We start from the raw sequence: 16,307 nt of genomic DNA, 5'->3' as shown, positions 1-16,307 counted from the left end.
ACAGTTGTTTTTCTCCCATCCTTGCCGAGGCACAGCCTCCTGGTTTTGGAGTATAAATATTTGGGGTTTTGGCACCAGCCGCTGGACCAGATCTGACCAATCGTAAGTCTATGAGCACGAACTGAGGAAGCCTACCCAGATGAGCGGCGAAACATCTTCTAAGACAAACGAAACAATCCAGTTGCGATCAGTTGAATCCCCTGAGATGACAATGACCTGGATGAATGAGATCTTTCATAGACACAAAAACAGATATAAGTTAGAAATATATGCTACTTTGTCTTAGAAATGGCAACAGCGGAGGATTTTAGCGTGCAAAGCACGTTTATTTACAAAGCACAATTTTTACACTAGGCAATTCAAAGTGCTTCACAAATAATTACAAAAAAGGCAAAAATAAAAACAAAATAATCATAAAAATAATCACAATTAAAATTATCAAAGAGTGTATATAAAATACTTTCATTTGCCATATGCACAATTAGAAATGTTTTCAGCCTGGATACTGAAACATTGCCAATATTGTGGCCTGTCCCACATCTTCTGTAATACTATTCCAGATTTTAGGAGCATAAAACTGAAATGCAGCGTTACAATGTTTCGTCCTGTATTTGGGCACCAGCAGGAGACCACTCATTGAGGATCTCAGAGTCTAAAATGGTTTATATAGTTCTAACGTGTCAAACATGTACTTTTGCACAAGACCATGAAACAGACTTGTACACAAGAAGAGCTGTTTTAAAGTCAATATTCTTTGAGCTACAGGAAGCCAGTGCAGAGACCTAAGCACTGGACTATATTGGCCATATTTCCTGGTTCTCGGCAAAACTCAAGCAGCAGTGTTCTAGTTGTTCTACAGCTGCTAGATGAAAACCAACCCTTCCCATTGAATTTGATGGAGCTTGAGAGATGCTGCAAAGAGGGACGGGCAAAACTGCCCCAAAATAGGTGTGCCAAGCTTGTGGCATCGTATTCAAAATAACTTGAGGCTGTAATTGCTCCCAAAGGTGCATCAACAAATGTAAAGAGCAAAGGGTCTGAATACCTTTTTTTATCCATAATTAATTTGCAAAAACTGCTGCATTTGTTTTTTTTTCGGTCGAAATGGGGTGCTGAGTGTAAAGTAATGAGAAATAAAATTGACTTTTTTGATTTTAGCAAGTGACTGCAATGAAACAGAGTAAAATATGTAATACTTTCCTTACCCACTGTATTATGCATAGTAAGACCCCTTTAATAGTTTAACAATGGCAGCAAATACACTTTTATGCTATGAGTGTCAATTAAAGCAAAGTCTTAAATCAGCGCATGTAGATTAGCCATTATAGCTAATAGTTTTAGTAATTAGATGCTAATTATTAAATAAACACAGCTGTCCTTCTGTCTATGACAATATCAAATGAGAATAACACTCACTTAAGAGAAGCCATTGATGCTATAGATATATCTTACAGCATTAGAAAACTTAAATTGACAATTATATTTGCACCGATTGAAAGCAAGGATCGTAACGTAAGCAAAACCACAAGTGGTAGTGACACGTTCACATCAAAAGGTTCCAAAATAAAGGTGTCTGCATAAAGGTGTAAAACATAATAGTTTGTAACAGGTAGTGCCAAAGCTATCCGTGGTGGGCTTTCACAAATAAATTCATGAATGGAAAACACCTAAGTAGTGTAACAAACCACATGCGTGAATTCAGTCAATAAGGAATACTTCAACTACTTATTGATACAGTTCATCCAGTAAGTATCGCAGCGCTTCACTTTTTCCAGATTGTCTTACATTACAGCCTTATTACAAAATGGATTAAATTTATTTTCGTCCTCAGCATTCTACACACAATACCCCATAATGACAACGTGAAAACGTTTTTTTGTAGAGCTTTTTGCAAATGTATTAAAAAAACAACTAAGAAATCACATGTACCCAAGTATTCATAGCTTTTGTCATGAAGCTCAAAAGTGCATCGTGTTTCAACTGCACATCATTGAGACGTTCCTACAGCCTAATTGGAGTCCACCTGTGGTAAATTCAGTTGATTGGACATGATTTAGAAAAGCACACAACCTCCTATGTATGAGGTCCCACACTTGACAGTGCATGGCAGAGCACAAACCAAGCATGAAGTCAAAGGAATTGTCTGCAGACCTCCGAGATAGGATTGCCGGACGCACAAATCTGGGGAAGGGTACAGAAAAAGTTAGTGTCCTAGCCAGAGCCCAGACTTGAATCCAATTGAAAATCCCAGGAGAGATCTGAAATCGGCTGCCCACCGACACTTCCTATCCGACCTGATGGAGCTTGACAGGTGCTCCTGAGAGGAATGGGCAAAACTGCCCAAAGATAGGTGTGCCAAGCTTTTGGCATCGCATTCAAAAATACTTGAGGCTGTAATTGCAAGGTGCATCAACAAAGTATTGAGCAAAGGCTGTTTTACGTTTTCATTATGGAATAAGGCTGTAACACAAAATGTAGAAAAAGTGAAGCCCAATGCAATGTACAAACGTGTTTTCTGAGCATGATTAACAAAGTACAACAAAACATTTAGAAAATAGAATTTGACTGTTGATAATGATATCCATGTTTATTTTCTTCTTTTCCTTCTCTACAGTGCTGAAATACAAGAGTCTGTTTTCTGAGCAGAGAAATCTGTCCATCCAGTTCCATTTGGAGTGTGTGTACTGTAGCCTGGCCTACTATGAATACTCCACTGCCAAGGAACACATCAAGAAAGCCCAGGAGCTCTCAATGCTTGATATCAACATGACTGGTATGAACCTGATGGAGATTTATATTCAAATTATAGTTCTCAGTGCAACAATTCTCTGAATGATGGGTAAAAATAGTGTATCATTGTTGAGTTTGAAAACAACATTTTCAAGAAAAATTGGGTCAACAAGTTTGAAGATATATTACCTATCAATTTAAGAATTAAATAATTATACCCCCTCAACATCCATTGCAGCGATCACCCTGGAATTCAATTTTAATTGATTGATATCAAGATATTGCTTGATATCAAATTGTCCACAAATGTTCTTAATTTTGGAGTTGAGGTCAGGACATTTGGAAGGCAAAAGCTTAATATCAGTCTGCTTTATCAAATTTTTTACCATTTCTGATGTGTTTTGTAATTATTCTGCTCTATTCTATCCACTTTGTGCAGTGTACCAGTACCAATGGGATCCCCAAAACGTGTTACCCCTACCACACTTGATCGTTGCCAAGTATAGCCATAAATCCTGTGGCCATTTGTTTTTTGGACATTTGCCAAGTTCATGTACATTTCTTTCCAGCTTGAAAGTGTTGATTTCAGAGCAGGGACATCTCTCTTGGTCATAATATTCTTAGTCTGAAGTGATGTAAAACTGTCTTCATTGTGTATTGTGATGCTGGTGTGCCAGCAGTTTCCACTTAAAGACAGGATTTAGTCATGTCGTTTCTGAGGGTGATCCCTCGGTATGTGAATCTTTCAGCGATTCACCATTCGATCCGATTCCGATACTTGGTGTGATACACAGACAATACTCTTTTAGTAATTGAGAAAAAATCTGTTAGCGAGAATAGACAAAGAGCTGAGACGTTGTTATACTACTTCCAAAAGTGTTTATGTTCAAGAAAATAGGTTCAATCAAGTAAACAAGTGTAGTTTACGTCATTACATGCTGAAAGCTTGTAAGAAGGTAGGATATGATGCTTAAGACACATTGGAAAGTTAGCACCATTTAGGCAGCCACATAAATGTTGTACAAAAGGCTGTTAGCAACTTGCGCAAAGTTAAATTTTTCAAACCCCAAAAATATAACAAGAACATCACTGGCTAGCTTATGCTACTACTAGTGATTTAACAGAACGTCATATATTTCTGAAATAAGAAGTGTCTATATTTTTCACAATCACTTATTATATTGAATAAAAAATGCTTGTCGGTCAGAGGAATTACCGGTAGTCTTAAATTCATGCTTATCGCTCACTGCTGTCTCATACACGCAGGGTGCACGTGCAGATACACAAACGCAGTCCCAGAGGCAACAAACAATTTGTAGTCATGTTGTTGTTATGATAGAATACACATTCCAATGTTAGCTAATGTTTGTGCGAATTCACTACGTTTAAATAATCACACACAACACTAAGTTGCGCTTTTATGTGTGTTTGTCATGACTTGGTCCTGGGTGTTTGCTTTTCCGGGATGCAACGGAAAGTTGGCACGGGCGAGACGGGAATGAAGGTACATGATTTATTTATATTTATAAAAAAAGGAATAAACAAAAAGCGCGCACAGAGGCGGAGAATAAACTATAAAACCAAAAGACTATAGCAAAAAAGTACAAACAAAAAACATGCACAATGGCGGAGAACAAACTATGAAACCAAAAAGACTATAAACATGGAACAAAAACTTACTTGGCTTGGACAGAAATAGTTGCTTGAGGAATTGACATGGAAATAAGTATCATGCATGGACAGAGCATAAATGTGGTGATGTCGTCAGGACGAACAACAGAAAATGAATGAACTTAAATACTATGGACATGATTAGTGAAAGCAGGTGCGTGACTCAAAACGTGAAACAGGTGCGTGACGTGACAGGTGAAAACTAATGGTTGCTATGGTGACAAACAAGAGTGCACAATGAGTCCAAACGTGGAACAGGTGAAACTAATGGGTAATCATGCAAACAAGACAAGGGAGTGAAAAGCCAGAAACTAAACAAAACATGACTTAAAACAAAACATGATTACACAGACATGACAGTGTTAGATATAAGCGCTGGGTTTGGGCCGATAACAAAGCTTGCTCGACAAAATATTGATCCACAAATTATTGCCGATAAATGATAATATGCTATTATTTGTTTTAAACCAAATTAACCAATGATGTAATGACAGCATATAATAAATTATATTGGAAGTATACCCCTTCAAATGAAAAACTTGTATTTCTCGTATATATCATCCGTACTAAAATGCAGTTATGAATGACGGTTTTTCGATAATTTTCATTTTATACCGTCATACTAATTGTTGGGAGTTTTACAGCAGTTACAAAAAAATTAATTCCCGCAGCTGCAAAAAATGTTGCACAAGAGTGAGTTGCAGAACGTCCTGCTCGTCAAAGACGCATTAAAAAAACACAAACTTCAATATGAACGTAAGCGACGCATGCGGCTCTGGAGCCGCGGGTTGGAAAAGTACTATGTGATGTTATTGCTAGCGGGCCCGCGGCGCGCCTCGCCACACAGAGTCAAAGACACTTAATGATGACAATATGACTCACCCCCTTCTTTTTATTCGGCTGTAGAACAAACGCGTGCAACTGCTAAAACTGATGAAAAGCCGGTATGCTCTTGAAGCATGCACATGGCGATTTATCTACGCTGGAAAACTTACTGGATTGTAAAACAAAAAGCTTGTGCTATTCGTATATAGAGGTTCCACGGTACTTTGGAAAATTAGCACCCTCTAGGCATCTGTGTGAAAGTTGCACAGAGCAAAAATTGAGTATTTTCCCTTAATTGTTTTGTCTTTTTAAAGAAAATAAATTATATTCAAGGTAGCTCAAATTCATCTTTTAATTTGTTTGTATCAAATATGCAAGTACCGGTACCTAGATTATTACACTTTGTTCAATAAAAATATGTAATTTAAAACTTATGGTGCATTTATACATTTTATTTCCTCGTGACACAAATGGCGCAGATTTGGTGGAATGGCCCACATACATACATACATACATACATACAGCATCATACATAATTGAAAGAAGCCTGGTTGGATACATCTTCTAGTTGTGTTATACAAGAATGTATTTCTAAGTTTGTAATTTGTTGACTAGTTTATTGGTTCTGAATGTATTCAGTCGTCATTCCTTTAAAACTGCATCAATAAGCAAGCCGCAAAAACAGATTTTCGAATTCAGACTTTACATTTTTCTATTTGTTTGCTCTAGGTGCTCTGGGAAAGCGTACCTATTTCCAGGAAAAGTACTTGGCTCAACTCATCCTCGAGGTCAAACGAAAGCAGGATCAGCTTGGAAATGCAGTTACTGAACCAAGTCCCTCACCAACACCAAAAACACTACTGCCCAAGGTATGAGGAAGCACTACTATGGATCTTAAGTGATATAACATGTATGGACCATTTTTCTTGGTAAATATAAGTGGTGGGTAAATGATGCCTCAATGAGTGTATGGCACAGCACTAACTAATGCTCTAATCTTTCTTAGTGTTTCCTAATGGTCATTTGCCATCTGCTGGATTAAAAAGTAATTACATTTGACCTGCAAATAATAATTAATAGTTTGCAAATATAATTTTATAACTGTGCAGAAAGGAATAAGAAAGAGGCAACTTTGGTCAATGGGCCAAATAGTAACCAGGAAAAGGAGACGAACATCACTTATTTGTCACTATAAGATCAAAATGATCCCACACTTTGAATGCAAATGTCAAACAAGGCATGCCACTCCTCCAACTTCACATAGTGTGAGCTGTCATTTGTGAGCTGAAACACAAACATAGTTTGTTAAACATAGTCTGGTGCTTCACAGTCAAATGACACAGCGTTTGTATCGTCACATGTTTTCCTTCCTTAAAGCGATAAACACATTGAGGTATCGAGGGACACAATTCACTACTTATCTTTCATAATGCATCAAGGGTTCAGTATCATTTGAGCCAGCACTAGTAAATATATTTCTAAATAGGCTGGAAATGTTCACCAGATGTGGGTAATAACAATTACAATTATCACACGCAATGACATCAAACTATAGATGTCCATACATTTGAGTAATTCCTTACTTAAAGCAGTACTATGTAACCTTTCAACCTTCATAAGATGTTTTTATAACTTTTGGGATGATGCATGGACTTACAACTAGTTGAATGACACATCTGTCATGGTCTGAGCGGGTCTGTATAGCTCTCACTGGCACTTAACAACTTTGAGGAGGGTGGCAGGAACCTGCCACACACAAAATTACAAACGTGCTGACTTGCTTTACCGCATAAGTCACACCCCTTTTCCATAACGTTTAAAAAGACGTAAGTTGATGCGAACGCCTACGTGCCGCCAGAAAACTAAAAGAGGTGAGGTGACTTTATTTATTATATTGTTCATAAAGAAGAAAAAGAAGAACGCCTACGTGCAATTACTGCTATCATGGCTGAAGCTGCAAAACAACCAGAGAAACGAAAAGTTTTGTATGAGGAGACAAAAAAAGATAAAGGGAGGTTACTCGGATAAAAGGACAATCAAGGATCAACATCGGCCTGGCTTTCACTCGCTGGCGTGAGCTCAAAGATGAAGCTAGATTAGTAGGTGACTTTCGATTATCAAAATGATAATGCTAATGTTAGCTCCACACTACTTCCTTCGGATAAACTCTACCAACGGCTTTCTTTGCTTCGGACCTGTATCCGCCTCGATAATAACGTCTTAGTAGTAACGTCACGTTTGTAGCGCAAATCAAGTCAATTTCTTGATAGTGTCTGCTATTTAACATCAGTATAGCCATTAGAGACGTAATATTTGTAATCTGTGCCAATATTACAGCGGACATCATGTCAGTTTGACGCTATATGCGGTAATCCTCATGGGAAATGTGGTCTTCTTTCTGGCAAAACACTATCGCTTTGGTCCACTGGCACCGCCAAAATCAACCAAAACTGAAAGTTCTTAAGTGGGGCTTTAAACACGATGTGTTATTAAATGTGTCATTTATTTAATGTGAAAGTAAACTCAGCTATTTAATCTTTTAATAATATGTTATTTAAAATTTGCAACTAGCCCACAGTTACATTTTTCAAAGCATATATATAACAAGAACACCATTGGCTATCTTATGTTATCATTAGTGGTTTAACAGAACCCATTTGTTTTACAATTGTCTATATTTTTCACAAAGACTAAGTTAGTCTATCGCCCCGAAAAAAATAATTGGTTGTTTACCGGAGTCACTCACCCTGTCTCGTCAACTCGTGCGCGCATGGAGCGTGTGCACACCTACAAAAGCAGTTAAAGTTAAAAGTTAAAGTACCAATGATTGTCACACACACACTAGGTGTGGCGAAATTATTCTCTGCATTTGACCCATCACCCTTGATCACCCCCTGGGAGGTGAGGGGAGCAGTGGGCAGCAGCGGTGGCCGCGCCCGGGAATCATTTTGGTGATTTAACCCCCAATTCCAACCCTTGATGCTGAGTGCCAAGCAGGGAGGTAATGGGTCCCATTTTTATAGTCTTTGGTATGACTCGGCCGGGGTTTGAACTCACAACCTACCGATCTCAGGACGGACACTCTAACCACTAGGCCACTGAGTAGGTGGCCTAGTTCAAGAGAAGCAACAAACATTTACAGTCATGTTGTTGAATGATAGAATATACATTCAGTGATAGCTAACGCTAGCTATCAAAATCACTATTATTAACTAATAACACCCACGGCTAATGCGTGTGTACGTGTTACGTACATACGTAGTTACGTCATTACATCCTAGAAGCTGTAAGAGGGCGGGACATACTGTGTGAAATACATTAGATTAGCACTCTCTCGGTAGCCGTGTAAATGTTGCGAATACATTAATCATTTAATTATTGTTTATTTAATTATTTTATGATTTTATTAACTATTTGATGATTTAATTAATACACTTTTTTAATAAATTTTTTTGCAATTTAATATCATGAACCTGTTTGTCAGCTCATCATTAATTTATTATATCTGTCAAACTCAGCTGTCAAAGTCAGTGGGCGGGGTTGATATAAATCTAGTCCAGTCATAGCTTTGGTCTGAAGCCTGGCAATTCGCAAGTCTTTCAAAACATGGCGGCTAGTGACCAAAATATCGAGTGGAAGTGCCAGCTAACCAATCAGGTGTTAGGATCCACTCTATAACTTTGACGTTTATACATTTATGAAAGTGCTACACGTCGTCATGAAATAATTGACTAAATAATTACATCCTGAAATAATTAATTAAATCTGAAATAATTAAATAATGAAAGCAAAGAGGGACAAGCGGTAGAAAATGGATGGATGGATGTAATAATTAAACTGATTAGATAATGAAATGTACTTACACATTCATGAAATTAATCACATATTTATCAACACATACATTATAATTAAAGACACATTTAAGTGATTATGTCAACAGCTCTTGGACAGATGTATATATTTTAATGCTGTGCAACTAGACAGTAGTTATGCTGCTGTTGCGATGTAACAAAACCTGCCGACATAGACAGCCATTGTTATAAGTTTCACTTCATTGGGTCTCCCATTTTATGTATTGTATTGTATTGTATTTGATGGCCGATTATTGTTTTGATTAGATTTAAGATGTTTATCAGGATTCTTACACTTTGTAAACACTTTGAATTTGAACAGTTACTTGAACTGGATCATATTAGGACAATGTTTAATTAATCCATTCTATAATTGAATTTCACATGTTGATAAACTAAAGCTTGTACGTACATAAAAATGTTTTAAGTTACGGTACATTCTTTTCTGAGGTTATATTTCTCCTTTTTAGTTGAGAATAATTGTTGTGCATTCTTGGGTAGCAGGTTATTTGCTTCGTGCATAATTTTAGTTTGCAAATGACAAAATCATTGAATTTCAATATTTTTGATTATTCAGATAAAGGGTTTGAATTAGGGATGTCCCGATCCAGGTTTTTGCACTTCCGATCCGATACCGATATTGTTTTTGCATTTCCGATCCGATACTGATACTGACCGATACCGATACTGGCCTATCCGAGCATGTATTAAAGTTTAAAGTTATTTAGCCTACTTAGTTGTCAGAATCATGTTGAAAAGGGTTTTAGTACTCTTGATAACAACTAGCCAGCTGAATTAGGGGAGTTTGAATAATACACAATGGTTGGTAACAAGAAACTGACCTGTTTATTCAAGGATAAACACAAAATAGACAAAATTATACATGACAAACAGAAATGGCATCAGGGCTGGGCGATATGGCCTTTTTTTAATATTGCGATATTTTAAGGCCATATTGCGATACACAATATATATCTCGATATTTTGCCTTAGCCTTGAATGAACACTTGATGCATATAATCACAGCAGTATGATGATTCTATGTGTTTTGATTGATTGATTGAGACTTTTATTAGTAGGTTGCACAGTGAAGTACATATTCCGTACAATTGACCACTAAATGGTAACACCCCAATAAGTTTTTCAACTTGTTTAAGTCGATACAGATATATACTATCAGATATATACTATCATCATAATACAGTCATCACACAAGATAATCATATTGAATTATTTACATTATTTATAATCCAGGGTGTGGAGGGGGGCGCCTGATGTAAGTGTCAAAAAGACAGCCAAAAGAGTTTGATATGAGAATAAATCTAAAGTTAAAATATAGGGTAGAAATGCACCCATTTGCAGGAAATGTAGTCTTGATTTTCAAAATTTTCTTTCAAGGCTTGCATGTCTACATTAAAACATTCTTCTTCATACTGCATTAATATATGCTACTTTTAAACTTTCATGCAGAGAAGGAAATCACAACTAAAAAAATCACTTATTTTTTCATACGGTGTTGATGTGGAAATTTTTGCCTCTGCATCTTGATGGTGTGGACGTGTGGCACCGAATGGAGATAAGCGTCTCAACAGACGTCACAATATTTGAACAATGATGACGAAAACTGTTGTCTCTGTCGTGTCCGTGTGTCGAAAATTGTTATGCGCTTATTTTTTTATTTGATTTTGTGCGTGGCATAGATTTGTCGTGCGCAGAGGACGCTTGAGCAGGCGCGCACCTTAGCGGCTGCGCTAGCATCACAGCTAACGTTAGCCATGCCGCTACCTTGCTCTCTGCTGGGAGAGGACGTATACGTATGTGACGTGTGTAAGAAGGTGCGCTCGCCGTCTTTGAGAGGGAGACACAGGAAAGAGTGAGAAGAGCCTGTCGTGTAATGCCAGCAGCTAAAAGCAACTGCGTGAGAATTGTGGATGTGTTGAAGGTGTGCTGGAAAATGCGGAACGGAAATTACGGAGCAGCAGAAAAGTGGAATGTATTATTTAAATAGGTGCGTTGGAAAACACGGACCGGAGTTTTTTTTAAACTGGATCTGGATCGGCATTTTCCCATGTCTTGCCGATACGCAATTTTTGGCAAATATCGGCAGCCGATCCGATCCAAATATCGGATCGGGACATCCCTAGTTTGAATCTTCACTATATCCAACAAATTATGGAAATAGGGAAACAGGGTTATAGTGTGTCAACTGGTGTGTGTCAACTGGTGTGTGTCAACTGGTGTGTGTCTCAAGTCGATTATTTCTTCCTTTGTCACATCTGTCAGGGAAAATGGAGTTGGGATTTCCGTCTGTAGTGTCATTGAAATCATCCACTGACTGACACGGGATCTGGATACTTTTATCTGGAATCCAATATTTGCGCTTTCCACTTCTTTGTAATATTGTCATTTTTTAAGTTTGATTCTGAGAAGTATTGAGGGTAATCCTTAGCTTCATTTTAATGATGCTATCCCCATGTTGCTCCCATGTTGTTTTTGTTCCTGTCTAATAATAGAATGCTAGTTAGCTTGTTTTTGTATGTTTTGTACTTAACTTATGCCCCTGTAGCTCCTAGCTGTATTTAATGTATTTTTCTTGTGATAACCAGTTTTCATTTCCTTTGTCATCAATTGTTGATTGTTCTTTTTTTTGCTTCTTACTGTATACATATTTGTTTCCTTCATTCCTAACATATGCAAATATCAATATATTTTAGCAACTTTGATCCAGCAAAATAAATACAAAAACTGCCTGCATTAGTTATGATGCTGTTGGTGGAACGAAGGAAATGTAGTTGCAAACTGAATAGCAAGTTAAGCAGCCTTAGTTTGAAATATGATATCTTAAGTAATTGATCTGAATTAGACCTTTTTTCTCTCATCCAGTCAGTCTTGTACAAATGCTGATGTTCATACATGTCTAATTCAACATTGGGTACTCACAGGACTGCAGTCTTGGCGATGACACCGTGTTAGACAAGCTGAATTTAGCAGAACCAGACCAGTACGAGCTGCCGGACCTCAGTGCAGAGGACCAAGCTTTGATCCTGGGTGTGTGGTAAGTCCTGTACACTGAATATTAGCACACTTTCAACAGTTCCATCAGTTGACCTTCAAACTTAACAGTCAGCCTGCATTTGCTGATTTACGATTTGGAGATGTTGTATTAGTGTTGACTACATCCATCATAATGTCCTACATGTGGCAGTGTCTCCTTGGACAAGCATGGATGTGAATATTATTTGGTGGGTAACAGATGTATTTTCAACCACGCTATATACTCGGGTTGTCTCAATACATTTCACTAATAAACACTAGTTGTGGAAAATAATCAAAAATACTACAATCTAAGAAATAGAAAAGTTAGGGAAGCTTTGGTACAATTCTTTCACTTTTAAAAGAGAACATTAAGTATTGTCCGATGCCAATTTTTATCTGATAGGAAATCAGCAGGAATGATATTCATTCCTTTATAGTGTGGAATATTAGAAAAGATTTGCTGAAGTGAAATTAGTCAGAGAACAATGGTAGCTTATGAAAAACACTAACCTAATTATTAACGTCTGGAATTGACTTTTGCTGTATTTACGTTTATGTTGAATGGTAATTGTTTTTGGCAACACCTAGTGACCACAATAATTCATTAAGTTAAGGTCATGACTCCGTAAGTGAAATGATGCGGACATGTTTGTTACTAGATACTTTTTAATATGCTTCTGCCTTGGAGACTTTGTAGGTGTAAGTAATATGCAACTATAATCATTTGATACTTGTTTATATTGACAAATGTGTTGTTTTAGATTTGAATATTGTTCAATGAAGGACACGTATTATGTTTGTCTAGCTTGTGTGCTATTGGGTGCTTAGCGGTTGTGTAGCTGCAAGCTCCAAGTAGCCTATATGTTTACCTTTTGTAAATGACTAAAATACAAAAAAATACCAACCTTGTGTGCTTATTGGAGGACATTTAGATCTTTGTACAAGTAAACACGATGCAGGACTGCTTGATTTGGAGATTATATCACACATTTTACATGCAAGACCATATAATCCCATACTGTTGAAACGATATCTAATACCACTATCAGATCGGAACACCTCTACTATTTTCATGAATTAAATTGAATGGGTGGCGTTATTCGAAATTTGACTTTAGAATTTTTTCTATTCTGTCTCTGGAGTGCCTGCCCACCAATCATGTGTGGAAAAAGGGGCAGTTTAAAGAGGGTTAAAGTGTCTTCTAATATTCCTTGAGACAATTTGACAGATGCATATCAGACGTGTTATTAAAATACCTGCGGAAAAAATTGCCTTGTGTCGTCTTTAAGATACTGTAAATACAGCAGTCGGGGGTTGCTATTACCTGTATACTTGGGTTCATTACCAGTATAATTTGGGTTTATTACGGTATAACTTGGTAACTACATGACTATCACTTGATAAACATTCTTTTTTCCCCACTTTAAACCTTTGTTGTTGTTTTTTTTAATTAAGACTACGTTTACCTTCGCACATTCATAGTTTAGTGCGGTGGGGGCCCACATGTTTTAATGCTTTTGCTGCTCTGAATTCAGCACATATTGTTCATTGCACATTTAAAAACATCCTCTCATTTCTATTTGATCGTTTGATAAAAGCCAACACATGTTATTTAGACAGTTTCATGTATGCTAATGAGTATGCTGTTAACAAGTGTCTACATTGTGTCACTTCTATTGGTGAACAGTAGGAATACATTCAGAAGTACATGGCATCCATTAAAGTACAAAATCAATTTGTCCCTGTTTGTCAGTGATGATATTTACTGTTGTAAGGGGATGAAAAAAATAAAGTGAAGGTCAGTAAAGCAGCCTCTGAGATTGCTTGGAGATGATTGAAGAGCATCAAGGCGGTTACAAGTGTAAACACGGACACATCGCCTTAAACTGAAAATATTAGGCCTCATTCAACAAATTTGAAAACATATCCGTTGTAAAATCACAATTTTGCTATTTTCAAGGAGAATTTGGCAAGTACATTCTCTTGTCATTTATACATTTGAGACAGCTGGTTCTAACTAGCACAAGTAAACGCCCACCACCACCCTCTGAAGGGCATACAACTCGAGTCTTTTGTGCACATAAACTGAACTTTGGATGAAATGTTAATATATAGAAACATTCTGTATATGTAACATTAGGGCTGAGCCGATAATCAATCAATCAATCAATCAATGTTTATTTATATAGCCCTAAATCACAAGTGTCTCAAAGGGCTGCACAAGCCACAACGACATCCTCGGTACAAAGCCCACATAAGGGCAAGGAAAAACTCACCCCAGTGGGACGTCGATGTGAATGACTATGAGAAACCTTGGAGAGGACCGCATATGTGGGTAACCCCCCCCCCTCTAGGGGAGACCGAAAGCAATGGATGTCGAGTGGGTCTGACATAATATTGTGAGAGTCCAGTCCATAGTGGATCCAACATAATAGTAAGAGTCCAGTCCATAGTGGGGCCAGCAGGACACCATCCCGAGCGGTGACGGGTCAGCAGCGCAGAGATGTTCCCAGCCGATGCACAGGCGAGCGGTCCACCCCGGGTCCCGACTCTGGACAGCCAGCACTTCATCCATGGCCACCGGACCTGTGCCCCCCATATTATTTTAGCCATATGGCCCAGCCCAATTTAACATAATTTATTGTTTGACAGTCCTGCTGCCATAACTCTTGTCAGTCTGCACCCCAATTTTGAAAGCCACTCCAACTGACCCACTTGCTGGCAAACCATTCTTAATTTTGCTTTATTTCCATTATTTTTTTGTCACAACTACAGTACTTAGTTTGTGTGCACAAACAAGACTCATTGCCCCACACATTAAGTGAAGAATAGGACATTAAAAGCAGCTGACACAATGATGAGTTGGGTACAGGTGCTAAGGATCATAGACAAGTTAACCTGTTTGCGTTGGCCGGCGGTTGGGATTTAACAATTCCCCCTATTTACAAGACATGTATTGAAAATCTTATTTTGCTGAGATTTGACTGATACATAATGTTTCAGCATACAATTATAGCTTCAGGCTCCCTGATCACAAATGTTAGACTAGTCCACAAAGAAAACATGAATGAAACTCAACTTTGAAATATTTTGAACAGCTAATACAAGTCTCATATATAAGGTTCTTTTTGCATTGACAAATCTGTAAATATTATCCAGTAAAAAAGGCTTTCATCCAGAAAAACACAGGAAATGCTTGTGCATACGTGCATTGTCTTTGTCAAAAAGACATATATTTACCATTTGTTGATTGAAGGTCTGTTAGCATGAACAAACTAGCCACACAGTGCTACCAAAAATACTCCGAACTCCGAACTTTTAAATTGACACCACACTCGAACCTATAGAAAACTGTTAAACCCATTTTCTGTGGGAAAATAGCCCATAGCTTCCGTGAGCCAACCAATTAAAGACAATCGTCATGATGATTGACTCATGGAATAGCCAATGAAAGTAATTCATAAAGTAAACAAAGAAAACGTGGACAAATGTGCATCAACGTTGTACCATTCAAAGTTTTTTCTGCCTTTGTTTTGCACCCAATCATAACACATGTGTTTTAAAGGGGAACTGCACTTTTTTGTATTTGTGCTTATCGTTCACAATAGTTATGAGAGACAAGAAGACAAAAGGTTTACAATTTTTTGCATTCTAACTTGTAAAAACTGTCTCATTCTAGGTGGCTAGTAATGCATCCTTTCTGCCTCTAAATCACTTTAAAAATGCATTCAATAACCGCCAACGACACTTCATTTATGTTCCATAACCTGTATAATCACAAGGCTGTAGCAACATTGTTTTTGTAAGAGTGAACACGGAGGGACTGTTTTTCTTGCGCACTAAAACATCGGCGTGCTACATTATTAGCCTTGAGCCAGATAAGCTAGCTTCTACGTCAACATCCGAATAGTGTTTGAGTTTGTAATGCAAAACACAATACGATAGGACACCAATCTGTACTGACTGAAAAACATGAACAATCATATTAAAGTATCAGCCCACAATTCATGTTTTGTTTGTACACAGCTCGCTCGACAGTGTAGTTGTCATAACAGGCATGATGTGCTGCACTCGATTGTTCGTTTGGTCCAGCTGGCCACGTTTCCAGATGATTTTGGGTGAGCGATCCATTTCTGTCGGCATAGCTTGGCTCCAAGTTCCACATTTTCAGGGTCAAAGTCACGCCAACCTCAC

The 16,307-nt window shown here is 37.7% G+C and overlaps 1 protein-coding gene across 2 annotated transcripts in view; it reads left to right on the top strand.

Moving 5' to 3' along the window:
- The window catches only part of ttc27 (tetratricopeptide repeat domain 27), a 120,921-nt gene that overhangs the window by 53,749 nt on the left and 50,865 nt on the right, over positions 1 to 16,307 (top strand). For both annotated transcript variants that reach the window (XM_061964625.2, XM_061964624.2), the window contains 3 exons: positions 2,615 to 2,773; positions 5,956 to 6,095; positions 12,020 to 12,132. In XM_061964625.2, the coding sequence (XP_061820609.1) occupies positions 2,615 to 2,773; positions 5,956 to 6,095; positions 12,020 to 12,132 (412 nt within the window). The remainder of the gene's footprint in view (positions 1 to 2,614; positions 2,774 to 5,955; positions 6,096 to 12,019; positions 12,133 to 16,307) is intronic.

Source organism: Nerophis lumbriciformis, linkage group LG02 (assembly GCF_033978685.3).
Source record: "Nerophis lumbriciformis linkage group LG02, RoL_Nlum_v2.1, whole genome shotgun sequence".
Lineage (NCBI taxonomy): Eukaryota > Metazoa > Chordata > Actinopteri > Syngnathiformes > Syngnathidae > Nerophis > Nerophis lumbriciformis.
The sequence above is the reverse complement of the archived record's forward strand: the minus strand, read 5'-3'. Positions and strand labels throughout refer to the sequence as shown.